Source organism: Drosophila arizonae, chromosome X, assembly GCF_054131065.1.
Source record: "Drosophila arizonae isolate 15081-1271.41 chromosome X, UAZ_ARI_1.0, whole genome shotgun sequence".
Taxonomy (NCBI): Eukaryota; Metazoa; Arthropoda; class Insecta; order Diptera; family Drosophilidae; genus Drosophila; species Drosophila arizonae.
This window is the reverse complement of record NC_142927.1, coordinates 13,925,983-13,944,401: the sequence shown is the minus strand read 5'-3', so window position 1 is coordinate 13,944,401 and position 18,419 is coordinate 13,925,983. Positions and strand designations below refer to the sequence as shown.

The 18,419-nt window shown below is 39.3% G+C and overlaps 1 protein-coding gene across 1 annotated transcript in view; it reads left to right on the top strand.

Moving 5' to 3' along the window:
* The window catches only part of LOC108618367 (inactive dipeptidyl peptidase 10), a 173,435-nt gene that overhangs the window by 26,231 nt on the left and 128,785 nt on the right, over positions 1-18,419 (top strand). The window contains exon 2 of the mRNA XM_089473106.1: positions 4,101-4,207. Coding sequence (XP_089329232.1) covers positions 4,121-4,207 — 87 coding nt within the window. The 5' untranslated portion in view covers positions 4,101-4,120. The remainder of the gene's footprint in view (positions 1-4,100; positions 4,208-18,419) is intronic.

Sequence of the window (18,419 nt, the reverse complement as noted above, 5' to 3'; positions counted from 1 at the left end):
GAGGGAAGAGGGGGAGGGAGAGTGTGAGCTGAAAGCTAGTTTCACTTAATGCAAAATACGAGATATTGATGAATAAATGTTTTTATTTGTTGTAATGCGAGAATAAAAGAGACGCAGCGAGGGCAATGAAAACATTTTAAATGATTATTCGGAATCTCTTGTTGCCTGCTCGGTGACTGTTTGGCAATTGTTGTTCATCTACAATTCCCAACATGAGCCCCTATGCATTCTCGACACCTACACACACACACGCCCACGCCCACGCACACACACACATCTATATGCAAATCCTGAGAATAATAGACACTTGGCTTGAATGACAACGGGAATTGGGAAGAAGCTTGGGGTTTCTTGCTCGGTTTGCGACTCGCTGGCAAATCAAAGGCAAAGCCGCAGACCGACGACTTTAGTCTACTAGAGTGCCACGCCCACCGCATATCCATTGGGATATATTGTTAACAGAACTTGAGGCTCAAGGAAAAGGAAAGGGAAAAAAACAGCACAACACAAACGAAAACCGTAGAAATTTGCACGTGGCATCAGCAAAGAGAAAGAGTGACAATCTATATACCCTATAAAGTGACTCAAAAGTAGGCAGTGTGGCGGGTGGCGGGTTGGCGGGTCAGCGGTGCTGCATTCATTCATTCAAATGAACTAATTACTTATGCAAACGCAGCCACAGAGAGCTAACTGGCCGCAGGGCACGCTCAAAAATGCAATCGGTTATGGTTCTCTCATTTTCTACCCCCTCTCTTCTCTTCTGTTCCAATCTCTGTCCTTTTCTCTTTGTCTGTTTGGCAATGGGGCAAACAATTGTCCATTGATTGACAAAACGGCCGGAAAGCGTCCGTGGTGCATGCCCCACCACGGCGTTCAGTTGGTGTACTGAAAATATATGTTGTACATGGTAATATGCATATGAAAGGCACTTCAATGTCATATATGTACTTAAATTCTCTGATATTTCTGAAAATTTAATATATTTTTGTACAAAAGAAGCTTTTGTTTATATTGTGATATTTTAAGGGGAAATGAGCCAAGAGCTCAATTAGCCTTAGTCTGTTCAGGTGACTCTCAGAAACAGTTAATGATAATAGATTTGGTTTCGTTTAGTTGTTTGCAATTGATTTATATTCATAGATTAGAAGTATATGTAATGCTCAGAAGAATTAAACTACAGAGCAAAGGTTCTAAAAGGCGAAGAGATGAACCAACAACTACTGCTTAGCGAACAAAGTCTGAAAGTAAGAGAGAGAGGGAGAGAGAGAGAGAGAGAGAGAGAGAGTAAGGCTAATGGGGTATTATTCGAAAGGGATTTGATAGTGCCCTTTGCTGCTTGCTAAGCCTAATTAAATAATATAAATAAAATAAATCCTCAAATTCGTATGCATGTAACGTATGTATATGCATATGAATTTTATTCGATCAACGAAGTATAGAAAAAAATTTGCTACCTTAAAGAACCGTTTCATTATTCAACTCTGTTCGCTAGATCAACCAATAGGAATCATGCTCACCCGCTCACACTCTGAGCAAGAGTCTTCGTTTCTTTTCGTTTTTCTGTTGAGCGCCTTGAGTCGAACTATTCGTGTGATGCTCGTTAAACGAACATCGTTTAGAGAGAGATACGATTGGCGCTCGCTCAATAATAAAGCAAAGACACTCAATGCAAACGCACTTCACGTTCACACTCACATACACACTCAACTCACGTACGCTATGATGTTTAGCGAGCTCAGCTCTCGCCTACATACAAATACATGTATAAAAGGCTGCTTCATTTCACTCAACCAAACGGTCAGCGAACGACCAGAAAGCCGATCACGAGAGAGCTCGTTCAGGAACCGTTGCAATCGGCTGCTCACTGAGTTTTTTCTTAGAGTGTGAGCAAAGACTCTGAGTAAACATGGAAAAACGCTCAATGCTTATTTGAGTGTTTACTCTCTTGATGTTTAACAATTTCCATTCATAGGCAATGGAAATGCATTGCCTTTATTTACAATTCCAATAGAATATTAGAACATTAAATAAATCACAATAATAATTCAATGATTGACAAATGATTATTCAAAACTGTTGCCTATATTCGCGCACACATTCCACATATCTCGGAGAGCTAATAAGGCTGATAGGAATAGTCGCAGTCGGGCAGACTCCGTCGTTTGCATCTCAGTTGCGCGCTCGTCGGTCTCGTCAGCCTCATCAGACTGTCATGTGCAGTTCGACGCGAAGTTGCGGCCAGCCTGACCGACACGAGCCGTGCCGGATGTGAATTCTAGTCGCTGGCGATCTGGCCGGGCGTGCAGCAGGAGAGAGTGAAGAGTGCAGAGAGTGGCGAGCATGGCGAGAGCACTCGAGAGCGCTGTGGGACTGAAGTTAAATTGAGCTGCCAGCGAGTTGCCAAAGGACACTACTGGCGGCTGTCACTTGCCGCTGAAGTGGAATGACGGATGCCGTGCGGCACTTGCAATAGAATGCAATTGCCGCAGAACAAGCCCGGAATGGCAGTCCGTCCGGCCACCTGTCCGCCCGCTCGCCTGCCTGTTAGGCATGTCCATAGCCGCGAGCTGTGGCGCCCCAGTTTGCCCAGCTCGACGTTGCTTCTGAATAAATAAAGAGGCGCAAATTAAATTTGAAATTTGTTGCCATGCGGCCGCCAAGGGACGCGCAGTGGGGCAGCGAGTGAAACGTAAGTGAAATTACGACTGCGACTGCGACTGCGACTGCGACTGCAGCTCCCACGCGATGTAAACAAACGCAATCGAGTGCAAGTTCCAGCTGCAGTTGCTGGCCGCGATTATTGTCAATCACAACAACTTAATGGATGTTAATTTCACTCTGTGTCTTACTCACTCGCTCTCTCTTTCGCTCTTTCGCTTTTTCGCTGTTTGCCTGTCTCTTTGTATTGCTTCATATTATCAGCAGCGCAGTTTGATAAGCAAAAAGTTGCTCGCAAAGTGCCAAAGGACATTCATTAGAGCTTCTACACCCAGCACGCAGCACACACACACACACACACACATACATATTGTATACACATAGGTACACACATAAGCATACTTAATATTTTTTATATGCCACGACAGCAGCAGTAAATTTCTCACATAATTTGGCGTTTCCTTTTATATTTCGTTATCTTCATATTTCTAGCTTTACTTATTTCATTTTCTTTTTTTTTTTTTTCTTTTACAGGGTATCAAGCTGGCGGCTGTATATGCGCCGAAGCAACGAAAATGAAAAAGAAATATATTTCATATAAATCCTAATTGAAAGAAAATTAAGAATTCAGTTTCATAACAAATTCCGTTTTCTAATCAAAATTCTTTCTATGCGTGCGAGCTCTAAAATTTTTCGATTATATTTTCGATGGCATATTTTTTGATGCCACAATAAATTCAAATGCAATATTAATTCAGTTGGAGTTTGGCTTGATCAAATTGTGATTGATTTCAAAATAAACATAAATAAATTCGATATGGATTTTTGCATTTATTTTTAAATAATTTTAAGGCTCTCAATTCTCTATCTCCCGTTTTAAGTATTATTGCCTTTCTCTGCACTTCTCATAGTTGGGCGATTGCAGAGTATGGCAACAGTCGGGCACACTCGCTTGGCGCAATTTAATTTGCCTTTCGTTGTTGTTGTTGTTGTTGTTGCTTAAGCATCATTTACTTGGCCAGTTGGCCTGCTCTGGCACTCTGACTTAGACTTTGGCTGGAGTTGGCTTAAAAGGCAAAGGCCAGCCAAGCCAGGCCAAGTCAGCCAGAGTGGGCTGAGAGCCTTGCGGTGGCAAATGCCAGCTTCCATATGCGCTGTACGTCCTGTTGTGCCCCTGCTTATATTTATGACAGCATTTGGGCTCGTCGGGCTGCTCGGCCCAGTTATCAAGGTCACGCACCATTGAGCGCTATGCTCCAATCAACGTTCGGCTGCACTTGATGGCACGACATGCGAATATTTCGCTTATGTCGTTCGGCATTTCATGGATTCTCATAAAAAATTATAGTTTTTTATAGCTACCACATGGCCCGCTCCCTCTCTCTCCCCCGCTCCCCCTCTCCGCCTCACTCCATCTTGACTAACGATCTGTTTACTTGCAGCTCGAAACGCAGTCGACACAATGCAGACGAATGTGCAAATTGATTCGAAGAATCTGCGCAGCAACGATGACAACTTTCGTTCACGCAGCCATCACATAACGATTGAGGTGAGTCTGCCTTGGGCTAACTGTAATTAACAACCACTTAGCCCGTTGCGGCAAGCAAACAATTTATGCACCAGCTCTGACATTGACTCCTGGCCGGCTTCAATGCAAATTGCAGCAGGAATCGCCTGCGACATTCAATAACAATTTGTATATATATTAAGTGCTTCAAATTGTGGCCAAGCCAGACCAAGCCAATGCCCAATGGGCCTGGGGGGCGTATGAGTTATATTTGAGTTTGCTGCTGGGACTAGCAAATCATTTAAGGCGTCTTTTCATTAGTTTGACACAAGTGATTAAAATGCAATTCTAATTGAAGCACAAGCACACACAAAGACACTGGTATACACGTGTACACAAGCACACACACATGCATACATGTGCACACACACACACACGCACAAAATACACACAGCTGCTAGTAGTTGGCGATGCTGGGATTCATGCAAAATTCACAATTTGAAGCTGAAACTTGAGCAAATTTCGATATTTTCCATATTAAGTTGAATAAGTTGGATAGTAATATTAACTAATGTCTCATTAAGTATAAGCACCTAATACACCAAGAAAAATTCATTTAGTAGCCAAAAATTAGATTAAATAATTGCAAATTTTGATTTCCCTGCAAGATATCAGGTCATATATCAACATGCAACATTAATCATTTTTAATAATTAATAAATATTTTTATTAATATTTAAAAAAGATTTTTTAATGATAGTTAAAATATTTTACTAAGTAATGATATATAATAAAAATAAATTGAAATTAATAATACACTAAATTATAGACTAACAAGCCGAAGGCCTCTGTAGCCAGTGTTTTGTATTATCTCTAATCGCTAAATAATTTTGTTAAATTAGCTGTAAATTGAATATACTATAATTAAATTTAAGCTTTTAGATTATATATGACAATTTTTATCTACAGCTCATTTCATAGTCGAATAGAGAATATGCTTTCCAATTGACGTATTTTATTCAAAGCTCTTATTTAGTTAGAAAATTCTTTATAAACATAAACAGCTAGAGGACTATCGAAATCTACCGATATCAAGAATCCATTTACTAATTGTCTCGATTTCGATCGGGCGTGGCCGTTAAATTCTGTGCTTAAGCTTGAACATTTGCTAGATTCTAAAAAAATCTGAGCATGGCTCGTGGCTTTGTGCCGTTATCTGAGCTGAGTATACTCTGAGATAGTCGGAAATTGTGCTATGGATATATTAATAATGAACTGTGAAAAAATACCAAATCATAAGAAATAAACTACAAATTTATGAAATTAATTTATTTAATAATTATATGAAACTTGAAAAATCTGAATAAGCGCTTGCAATGAATAAAAGCACATTTTAAACGAATGCCAAAATATTGTTTACTGGGTTATCAGGCGAAAGCTAAAAAGCTAACTGAAAGAGCAAAGTTAAGCTTTGTGCAGACAGCTGCCGGCAAATAAAGAGAGCGAGAGAGAGGGGGAGGAGGGAGGGAGAGTGAAAGTAGAGCAATATATAATAACTTTAATTAATCTACAGTTATTCAACAATGCCAACTAACTGCTTATATATCAAATCTTATTAATTTAAAGCAGCTACATTTCAAGTCAACATAATAAACCGTTAATTATAGCACAAGAATGTGGAGCAGGAGTCAAAGCAATGCAACAAGTGTTTCAAGCTTTTCGGCAGATGTGCTGCTGCTCTCTCTCGCTGCGCAGACGCGCTGCCTCTGCTTGTGCAGGAGCTTTAAAGCTTTGCGAAAGCTTCGCCTACAGCCGCTGCCATGGCACGCAGCATCAGTCAGCTGCGCTGCACACTAAACCCAAACTTGAGGCGAATATCACCAATGAGAATCATCTGATTTTTGTTGTTGCTCCTGCTGCTGCTGCTGCTGCTTCGTTGCTTTTCTCAATGAATGAACGGGCCCCCGTCGGCCGCTGCCGTCGCTGTTTGTCGAGCAACGTAGGGACGTGGGTGCTCGCGCTGTCGCCATCGTCGTCGTCGTCGTCGTCGTTGTCGTTGGTGTTCATCAGTTGGCAGCGTCGTCGTTTGCCGTCAGTCGCTGGCAACATTTTGGCGCGTGTTGACATGCTAACGAAATTCGGTTAACGCGACGCGCGAAGCTTTTACCGTTAAACGCTTTCAGTTCAGTTTACCGTTATTCGCTTGTCATACGCTTCAAATCAAAATTGTAACCGTAAAACAACAGTTGCAACTTGGCTTTGCCTTTGGCCTCTTCTCAGTTCCGTTTGTTTGTTTCTCGCAAATATCGCAAATATTTTATTTTGTCTTTGTTTTGTTTTTTTGTTGTTTTTGTTTTGTTCTCGTGCTGTGCTTTTGTCGTTGTTGTTGTCATCACGATTGTTGTTACACTTCAGCCTGTCTTGCCATATATTGTTTGTCGCCAACCAGCCAGCCGAGCGACAAAAAGGTGGCCCAAAACCGGAGGCAAAAGTATTTTTAAACAGAATTGCGCTTTCATTATAAAATATATACAGATAGATATATGTATATATATATATTTTTAATGTGGGGCTACTCGTAAAACACTTTCATCAGATTTTAGGCGGACATATCCCTTTGTTCTGTGCCAGTGTTCGTATGTGTGTGTGTGTGTGTGTGTGTGTTTCTCTGTCTGTGTGCCGGCATTCTGTTTGGCGCGTAAAATGGCGTCTGTTATCAGCGAGGCTGCTTATCAGGTGCACAGGCCACTAAATCACTGACTCGACACACAATAAACATGTTGCTGTTGCTGTTGTTATTGCATTGCTCCTGACAGAGACACACACACACACACACACATGCACACTGGAACAAGAAATAACACACAAAGCACTTGTCTGCTGCATGTAAACGGAATACATAAATATCAAAATGTGCGAACGTGTCCTCATCTTTCTATGTGTGCGCGCGCGCGTGTGTGTGTGTGTGTGTGTGTGTGTGCGCGTGTGTTAGTGTCTTTGTATGTGTGTGTGTCCCTGCGATAGCGCGATTATCATTTACTGTTTACATTGTCGCTGCGTTGGCCAACAACTGGCAACAATGGCAACGCGACACTGACGAACCGTTAAAATCTGTGACCGGAAACGGAAATCCATGTAATGGCATTTTTAATGCGTGCAATCGCTAGCTGAAATGCGTTTTTAATTTGGCATTTGTCAGTGCCTAACGGAACCCTATGCAAATATACACGAACACACACACACACACACATATGTACATGTAAGTCCCCACAAGCATAAAACATACATAAATTCATATCACATAGAAGTGCTCAACTTTCAAATGGCACTTTTGCAGCACACACCCATACATACCCACACACACACGCACACACACACACACACACTCACACACACAAGTTGCTGTTGACAGCACTTCAATTGTTGCCAACTTAAAAACTAAGGCAAATGGTTTATGACATCAAGTGGTTGCAGACGCTCGAGCAACAACAATTTTTGTTGCCTACTTTCGAGCGCGTGCTGCAAAAACTTTGAGTTTTTCTGCTGCAAGCGCAAAAAGCGAGTGAAAAAAGTGTGAATTGTGTGCAATTCCAACAAGTTAGATTAAATATATATAAATCTTAATTAATTGTTGCACAGTTTTTTAGTAAATGACTCTGAAAGTTGGGGCAAAAATGAGAGAAATGTCAGAGCAAGTAGTTTGTTTATACATGAAATAAATGACTGAAAAGCTTGTCAATATATATAGAGATTATTAAAATAAATATTTTGTATAATATACAAAATTGGAAAAATATATAATAAAAAGGAGACATGGGCTGTAGACAACTGATTGAAGAGCTTAAAATAAATTTATGAAATATTGTATATAATAGTAAAGATTGATTTAAAAACAATATATACAAATTTTAAAATTAAAAAAAGAGTACAAATTGTTTTATTATATCATAAACATTAAAACGATTTAAAAAACATTTTGAAGTCTCCTTTTGATTTAATAACAGAAACTAAAAGAGAAAAAAACACAAAATTTTATAAAACTTATGAAAATGAAAAAAATAACACCCAGCTTACAAATGAATGATTTTTTATTATTATTTATTAATAAATCTTTTGTATTAAGAAAATCGTGAAACATTTTATGTTATTATAAATCTAAAAATATAAATAAATTCAATATAAAAGCAATTTATTCGTATAACATTAAACATATCAACAAATATTAATATACAAAATTACAATTTTTTTTACCCAAAAAGTTAAAAATCGCCTGTTAAATATAATTAAATATTTCAATTGCTTAAATTTACCATATTTAAATTGCTGGAGAAAATATATAAAAATATTAATAGGCTTTTTCATCTGAATAATGCTCATAAATAGTAGCATCAGCTGAGTAGAAGCATAAAAACAAGTATAGTTATATTGATATGCAGATAAAACATTTTTAATATGCCAACTACTCCAATGACATTGACCATGAGTCGTTAAGGTCAAGCGTTTGCAGCTTGTTGCATGCGATGGCGATAATCGTAAATATTCATAAATATACACAATATGTATACATATAATGTTATATAGAGTAAGGGATACAGAGAGAGTGAGAGAGAGAGAGAGAAATAAGAGAAAGGAATGGGGGAATAGAGGGAGCGCAATCAGGTCTGTGCCCCGCAGGCAGCAGCAGCAGAAGCTCTGCTCAGTTGGCGTGAAGAAGGGTCTGGCAGGAGGTGTCTATGTCGCTTTATCTTTGTAAAATTATGAATGCGAAACAGACCAACTGCCAATTTGCAGCAGCAGCAGTTCAGTTCAGTTCAGTTGCAGGTTGGCTAATAAAAGGCCAGTGGCACTTGGGCCAACGCGGCGCCATCGACTCAAGTGTGGGCCAAGTGCAGCTGGAACTCAATTCAAATGGGATTGCGGTTCATTGTGCCAGGCTGCATTTGAGTGCGTGTCGCTCGCTGCTCTCTGAATGGGCCGCATCTTAGAATTGGTCAAGAGTCGAGAGACGTTTTTTGTCAGTCGGCCGAAAACGTACAAAGGCAAGAGGAAAGCAAATCAAAGAGCGAGCTGTCAGCCTTTGTAACTTATTCAAGGCAAGCAGAGACAATGGGCATTGCTGTAAATCGAGGGTAGATCACGGCTAACCTTGAAACGTGAAGCAGGTCAGTGGAGTTATCTGAGGATTGAGGTTACAGGGTATCTATAGCTAAGCCCTCACAGATAGTTAGCCTAGGACAAGTTAATAGAAGCATCTGCTTGCAACTAGAGGGTATTTCATGGTCAAGCACTTATATATAGTTAGCCTAAAAACCATAGTAAGCTCATGATGTCATTTAGAGTTCAAGTTGCAGGGTATCTCATAGTCAAATATGTTTTCATAGTTAGTCTAGGTGAGCTTAATGAAGTCATCTGGTTTCAACTACAGGGTATCTTATAGTGAATCACTCATATATAGTTAGGTTAATAGATTATGCTAATGATGTCATCTAGTTGCAGTTAGAGGATATCCTATAGTTATCCACTCACACATAGCTGTACTAGTATAGTTAAGGAGTTGTTATAGGGTATCTCCCAGTTAAGCATTTATTTCTAATTAGCTTTAAGGCAAGGCCAAGGCAGTAAACTGCAATGGCTGCAGATAGAGGGTATATAATAGTTGTTCATAGTTGTCCATGATTATCCACAGTTATCCCCAGTTATCCACAGTTATCCTTAGTTATTTACAGTTATCCATAGTTATCCATAGTTATCCCTTGTTATCCTTAGTCATTCACAGTTGTCCATAGTTATCCCTAATTATCACAATATACTAGATAAGCTACAGGGTATTTCTCAGCTCATCACTTGCACATAAAGGTATGCTCAAGCGCCAAGCCAAGCTAATGGACACACTTCACTGCAGTTAGAGGGTATCTTATAGCTCCACCCTCGCACATAGTTAGACTAGTGTAGCTAGAGGGTATCTCTCAGCTCCGCATTCACACATAGTCAGCCTTAATGGCTTGGCCAAGTTAATAGAGTCATCTAGACGACTCTTGTGAATGCGTTTTTGCCCTTTTTGCTGGTTTTTTTATTTTGGCTATTGCCCACTTAGCAATTCAGGCAAGTTAAATTGTACATAAGCGTTTGAGCAAATAGCGCGAGCAGCCGCAAAATACAAAAGAAAAATCTAAAGAAATTGTTTTAAATGGCTCGAAGCCGCCTTGGCCATTTGGCAAACACTTTGGTTGTGTGGAGGGGGGGCTAAGGACAGTTGCGGCGGATTTTCTTCTTATGGCGGGTCACTGACTGCGCTAGACCACAACAATGACAATGACTGCGTGTGTGTGTGTGCGGGTGTGTGTGTGTGCGGGTGTGTGTGTGTGCGGGTGTGTGTGTGAGTGTTGCCATTGCTGCTGTTGTCGCTATTCTGGGGCACTCAGCTAGATTATCATATTACATTTGGCTTTCTATGAGTCTCGCTTTTGATTACACGCAAAAAAATGTTTGATTTCTTGTCCTCTTTTTTTGCTTTTTCGATGTTATTGGAAATGCCCAAAGCAGTTTAGTTCGGTGTATATTAAAAAGCCGAAAAACATTTGCCAATTTTGCTGGCTATGGCTGCTATGGAATTTGACTTGATTTGTTTGCCTTTCACACGGACGCATGGCTCAGACAAGGTCTGGGCCTGGCCAGGGCCAGGGCTGGAAATATGAAATGTGGCCTGGTTTACCTAAGGCTTCTGCTCGGCTGCCCACGGGCGCAAATCGAGTTAAACTTGCAAATTGGGCTTGCCTAAGGCACACACACACACACACACACGCACACTAGTGTAATATATGTATTTATAGTGTTTGCCTAACTAAAAGATAGTCCACTCAAGGCGCAAGTTCTTGTTGTTGTTGCTGCTGCTGTTAGCTTCACGCCTAAAAATAAACGGTCAACGAGCATCCCACAGACACACACATTCCCACTCTCTCTCTCTCTCTCTCTATCTCTCTCTGTGTGTTTATGTAATTATGTAAGCCACTTAGGGAAGCTCAGTTTTAATGCAGTTAAAACTTGTCAGTACCTTTTAGGCATAATCGTGTTGATTTAAATGTTTGGCGCTAGCCGACAGCAGCCATAGGAGAACAATGTCACAGTTAATAACAGAACAGAACACGCACACACACACACACACATATATATGACCATATGCTAGAGCAGGCCAACGCCCAAAACACACACACACACACTAGCATAACAGCTCTCGCTCAACTTTCTACAGGCAATAAAACATTTGCAGCATCATTTTGTGTTGCTCGCTTTTTGGGCTAAGGCAGCTCCGAGTACAGTAAAGCATGTTAACACTTTGCTGCTAACAACGAGCATGTCTCTGTGTGTGCGTGTGTGTGTTCATCAGAATTCATAAAATTTCAATTAAGCGCACACATACACATTCACAGCTCGTTTATGCCTGAGGGGCGGTCTATGACTGTCCAAGAAGTGAATGAATCACAGCGATCAATGCTGCACTCAAATAAAGAAGTTTAGTGAAAAAAGAGGTTCACCAAAAGGGAGGTTTGCTAAAAGAGAGGTCCACTGAAAAAGTAGTTTAGTAAAAAATCGGTTTACGTAAAGCAAGAATTACTTCCGTAGAGGTTTACTAAATGAAAGGCTTGCTAAAAATGAGGTTTATTAATAAAAAGGTTTACTAATAAAGAGGTTTATTAATAGAAAGGTTTACTAAAACAGAGCTTTACTATAAACAGAAGTTTACTAAAACAAAGAATTACTTATGTATAGGTTTACTCAAGGAAAAGTTTACAAAAAGAAACAAAAAATAAAAAAAAAATAAATAAAAATAAAGAGGTTTACTAAAAAAACGGTTAACTACAGAAAAGGCTTACTAAAACTAGGACTACTCCTAAGTTTCGTATGCTTCGGCAGAATCTAATTACCAATTGCTGATTTTAGCTCCTTAAGCTGCAACACAGTATCGATATATATCGCTAAAATAATATCGATCAAGCTTGATAATCATCATGAGGGTGCTATACCTATTTACATATGCCTAACCCCTAAGCCCGAGTTGCTATAGACCTCTTGAAACAAATGGAATATATTAACTCAAATGCTGCCGCAGATCAAGAATATATATGCCTAAATCGATTCACTAGACTCTGCCTTATAAATTGTTATTAAAATATTGAAAAACAAAAAATTAAATTTTAAAGGAATGCAAAATATTTAAGGTAAATAGAAATTGTTAAGGTTATACAAATGGAATTGAATAATGTTGATAGTTGATGCACTGAGAGAAACTAGTAAGCGCAAGAGAGTTGAGAATGGGATAATATAGAAATTAAAAGCAAATGAAAGTGTAATGAAAAATGAGAGAATATTGAAATGAAAATTAAATGAAAAATAAAATTTAAAAAATTAATTCACATAGATAGATAGCTATATTGAATAAGTCTAGCAATCTAGGCTAAATTGATCGTCTGATATTCCCAAGGATCCCAAGGATTCCCAGGGATTTATATGCTTAGGCCATAGGACAAACTTCTTCTTCTTCTAAGCAACACACGTATCTTTTCCATAATATATAATTGAGCTACATTGTCAAGGTTTCGTTTCATTTATTTCATCAACATAAAAGTCAATAGTTAATTAATCTTGCAACAATTAGTTAAGTGTAAATAAATGCGATTATTCAGCTTCAGTGATTCGTATACAGTTGATGCTTGGGCCTATTAAATATTCATAACTGCAGTTGCATTTCATGCAACTTTTTGGCATTGGCAGCGCCGCAGCTGAAACTTAATTTAAATAAATAATTGGAATCTGTGCAAAAGGGGAAATTAAGCAGCAAATCAAATGATGAAACATTTATAAATATTTAATGAAATGCACTTTGCACAATGATGGGTGGCAACACTGTCAGACTGTAAGCCCCTCTATGCGATTCTCATTTAGCTAACACTCTATTACTGTCGCTCTCTCTCTCTCGCTCTCGCTCTATCTCTCTCTCGCTCTCTCTCTGCAATTCACAGAAATTCAAGTAAAACTCTTGCAAGGCTTCGCACATACAAGATGTATCCATTGTTATACATATACATACATATAGCTATAGCCAGTGCTCACTGTATTGTGCTTGCCGAAACTATGTATATCCCAGCGTATATTGTCTTCATCTCCTCTCATCTGCTTGCCGAACTGCCCCGCTGCGCCGCACACACACACACACATACACAGTGCATATGAAAAGTTGTGGTCATCTATTTGTCTCCTGTGTCTCCAGTGTGGCAAGAGAAGGCAGCGACGGAGTCGCATTGCCCTGTCTGTTCGCATTCATTGTTGTCTCGCCTCGTCTGCTCTGCTCAGCTCAGCTCTGCTCTGCTCTGTCGTCTGGCTACCTTGCGATGCTGGCTGCCCTTTGCCAATGTAAACAATTTAATTTGCTTAGTTGGCGTAATATTCGCCATCAATAAAAAGTACGCAAGTTTTTTGGGGAGAGACCCCAATGGATAAGAAGATGTGCATTATGTGTGTGTACGTATATGTGTATATACATATATGTATGTGTCTCACACACAATGACTATCGATAACAGTTGGGTTCATCGTGGCCTTGTATTGCACAATTCATTGGCTCGCTGGCTCTGCGATTGAGTGGCAAAGCCCACTTGAAATAAATCTAAGCAACACCAGACACACATACACACCCATACACACACACACATACACACACGAACACACACACAGTTATTGTTTAGGCCCAACATTAAATCGTTATGAACAACGCCTATTGTGTCATGTGCTCTCTCTGTCTCGCTCTCACATTCGCCCTCTCCCACTCTCTCTCTCTCCCTCTCTCTCTTTCTCTCTCTCTCTCTCTCTTTCGCTACCCTCGCTTATTGACCGAATTGTAATTGTTAATCTCCTGCATTGATTTTCCACTTGACGCCTTTGTGTGTGTGATATTTAGGCCAGGTTCTTGTTGGCCAAAGTAATTGAATTAACGCTCAGCCATTGACTGATGAAGTGGCTTCCACCCAGGGCCACGACAGGCGTGCTTCCGTCTCCATCGGCGTTTCTTCAAAGCCGGCCAGCTGGCTGGCCGACCGTCTCTGGTTACGTTTTCTCAATTAATTGCATTCGTTGTCAGATTCTGCGCAACGTGGCGTATGATTAACGCATCGACAACAAGCAACAGCAGGCAAGAGATACGCACTGATCGAAGATGAAATACCCTGTGAATGGCGGAGCATGCGAAAAAGTCCAAGAGGCTAAGGGGAGAGTTCGATTGATAGATATAGAAGCATATGAATGATCTTAAGGATTGGAAGAGTAAATCCTGAAAATTCCTTTCAGTAAAGTAAACTTTTTATTGTTATTATCATATTCATACATACATATTCAATCATTCATATGTATTCATATGACTAGACTCTATAAGCAATATCAAGTAGTAAGAAATATTTAAAGTTTATCGGATTATCTGAGAGATGATCGGCCAAACCGAACCTCTTGAAATTGGATAGCCATCTGATGATATCCTCGGTGAGGATATTAAGCGCCAGCAATTATTACTGCTTCATAGCGCCATTTATCCTGGTCGAGCACAGCTCGATGGAGACGGCAGGCTGATGGGGCTGATGGGCTGATGGCTTTTTAAGAACGCGTTCGTCATCAGCCGTCTGACATCAGGGCCCACGAGGGCTTCATGAATTACTTATGAAACGAGGCGTGGGCCTATCTGGACGCAGTTTCCTTTATGAACAATATGCAACTAATTGAATACGTTTCGCTTTTAAGCCAATAGTCGACCCAGGCGAGTCGAGGCAGGCAAACCCTATGGCTCCTCTGGCGCCTCTGGCCACCCACCTGTCGGGCCACGCTCCAATTGGTTCGCTTTCATAAGCTCTGCCCATCAACTGGATAAAAAGTGGCGAGCGAAGTTTTAAAAGTGCAGCGAACGAGGCAACATTAGCTAATTGCAAACAGAGCGAAGAGAGAGGGAGACAGAAAGAGAGAGAGAGAGTGAAAGGGAAAGACTCTTTAGAACAAAATTAAATTTGTATATTGTTATGTATGCTTCGGATCTATGGAATACTCAGAGATGGACTCCGAAGAGTCTAGAGAAAAGAGTGAAAAATATAATTATTAACAACGCCCCTCTATGCAATTCTCAGTGAATTGTTAAGATTAAAGCTAGACTTTCCTGCTGAAAGTAAAAAATGTAGGTTAATTATTCATTAGAAATTTACAAGGTATACACGAGTTCTTTTACTATACCTTTCTATGCAATTCTCAGTAAAATGATGAATGATGAAATATGACTTAAGCTTGACATCAAATGTGTTTTTCTCTCTGAAAACAAAAACCTCTAATCAAGTTTTATTATTCAATATGCAACTTTGGGGTATACACTAGTGTACCCTACTTTGAATAACGCCTTTCTTTGCGATTCTCAGTAAAATCTGAAAGGTAAAGTTTGACTTTAAGCGTGTTTTTCTTTCTCAGAATAAAAAACTTTAAATGAGTTTAAATATTTCCTGAAAATCCTTAGGGTATACACTAGTTCTGTTGCCCTACTGCGCATATTTTGTTGTTAATAAAATCTATAGAGATTAATTCTGACAACCTTGCCAGCAATAGATGGTTAGTGTTAGTGTTTGGGTGTGTGTGTGTGTGTGTGTATCTTGATGAAGCTGGAAAGATTGTATATACACAATATGGTTGGGGCTAGGGACAGAGAACCCCAGCAGAGTGGGGCAGAGTTTTGAAATATGCAGCAGCTTCGCTTTGACATGCTTATCATGAATCATTTGGCCAATTCATGAATAACAAGCAATTATGCGGGTCGATACCAAAAGCAGGTAAGGAGCCAACGAATGCAAATCAACGTATCGCTAGGAGTCTAGGTGTTTATGTGTGTGCCTGTGTGTGTGTGTATGTGTGTGTGTGTGCGGCAGACAGCTGTCAGCTGAGCAGCTGGAGCTGATTTATGCATCGCATATGGCATTCAGGTCTGGGGCCCAATGCCCAAGCTCAATTTCATCGGGTCATCAAGAGGTGGGCCCAAAAATAGAGCAGATGAAGAAGAAGAAGAAGACGCCGAGCCCTTCATCTGCTTTCCACTTCCGAGTCTTGAGTCAAAGCTGCTCTTTTGATGTTTGAACTTTTGCTTCCTTTTGTCATAATTTACTTAATTATGTGAACAGAGTTTTTTTTTTATGGGATTCCACTCCACATCTCCCTCTCTCTCTCTCTCACTCTCACTCTCTTCCTCCCTCCCTCTGTTGAAGTGTCTGAGACAGGATAGAGTGCAATAATTTATGCTAAACGCACGCCCCGCTTTTCAAGCAATTTCATTTAATTTTCATTAGCAAAAGCCGCAAATTGGTAGCAACAGCCGAAGAAACTTTGGCCCGAAAAGCATTTTTCATTAATATTAAAATATTCAAATTAAGAGCGAGAGTGAAGGCCAACAAACATGGGGGAGGGGGGTGGCGCGCCCATGGCCGTGGGCGTGGCCGTGGTTGGGCAACAATACCAAAAATTTGGCGACTATATTCCAGCATTTAGCTCAGCCAATGCTAGTGCCAAGCATCGTGTAACAACTTTTTGCCCCCTTTTGCCACGCCCCCACGCCACGACTTTTCCACTGACTTTGCAGCAGCGTAGCCAGGGTAAACATCAGAATTTGGAAATTTCAAATTCATAGATGGTTCTGCTGTGAAAACATTTGTAATTATGAGTATTTTCATAGTATTTGAATATTTCAATTAGGCAAGAAAGAAAAAAAGAAAAGTCGACTTAAAGCCCTTTTAAGCCAAGCTAAGACAGTTCCTTTTCCTTACTTTACTTTTCTTTTTTGTCAGCAAATTGGTCAGGCTTAGGCTAAGGCTTTTGCGTTGATTTTAATTAAGCAACATCGTCAGTATATATAAAGTCCGCTCTCCCACCCCAGCGCCCCTCGAGCTAAGGCAGCCGCGGCTGCTCCTGCTCCTGCTCCTGCTCCTAATGCTCCTCCTGCTCCTGCTGCTGCTGCTGCGATTGGTAATACCGAATCGGACCTCGTGCTGAAATCTTAGCGACCCTGGCCATAAATCAAATAAACGCCAACTAAGCCGAATAAGTAAAGTGAGCAAAAAGAACCAACTACAAATAAATAGAAGCTCCTAGCGAATGCTGAATACTCTTACAAATCAGGGCTTATATACTAGATTATAAATAAAAGTAAATGTTTAAATATATATGTATTTTGGCGTTTATTATATTTTTAGATATTCTCTATATTTTTTTAATTTATTTTTAATTTTGGTATATTATTGAAAAAATTTTTATTTAGTAGTTAAAGCTGAAGATTAACGATAAAATAAATAAATAAATAAATATATTCAAGTTGGTTAAATTTCTGTTACTTCTTAAAACTTAATAACAAAGATTTGTTAAATAACAATATAAATATATATGCAAGTAAAATAAAATATTTATATAAATATGACTTAAAGAAATGTTAAAAAATAAAATATTTAACTAAAAAAAAAATTCTATAAATATGAATTAAAGAAAAGTTAAAAAATAAAATATTTAACTAAGTATTGTATATATACATATATTTTTAATTTTAATTTTTACTTGTATACATATTTTTCAATAAATAAATTATTTTTAGATATTTAACATATTTTTTATTTATTATATTTTATTTTAAGTTATATATTTTATTTTTTAATTTTATTTTTTATATTTATTTCATTTTTTTAAATTATTTACATGGTTTTATTTGTCTTTAATTTAATTTAATACATTTAGTTCAAACTCACAACTGAAATCAATTAAGTGCACAAACTCGATGCGAGCATCGATATGCCCGCTGTGCATTGCCAACTGATACGCGCAGTGGATTGAGTGGGCAAATGGGCGGGGTTGTATATAATTTTTTTCTTTCATTTATTTTTTTTTTTTTGGCGGCATGTCTAAGTTCACGGTCAGAGCACATGATAAAAATTGACACCATTTGCCGGACTATGAAGAGAGAGAGAGAGACAGAGAGAGAGAGAGAGGTAGCAGCAGTGAGTGAGATTGAGAGAAAGGAAACAGTGGGCAGTAAAAGGCCTCGCCTGCGTTTTGGTCAGTAATAAAACTGTCATTGCATTAGTGTGAATGTGCGTGTGTATGTGTCTACGTGGGTGTGTGTGTGTGTGCGTAAGTAATAAAAGTTTAGTATGTGACACATTGTGTGTTATATCCTGGTGTTGATGCTTGTTGTTTATGCTGTT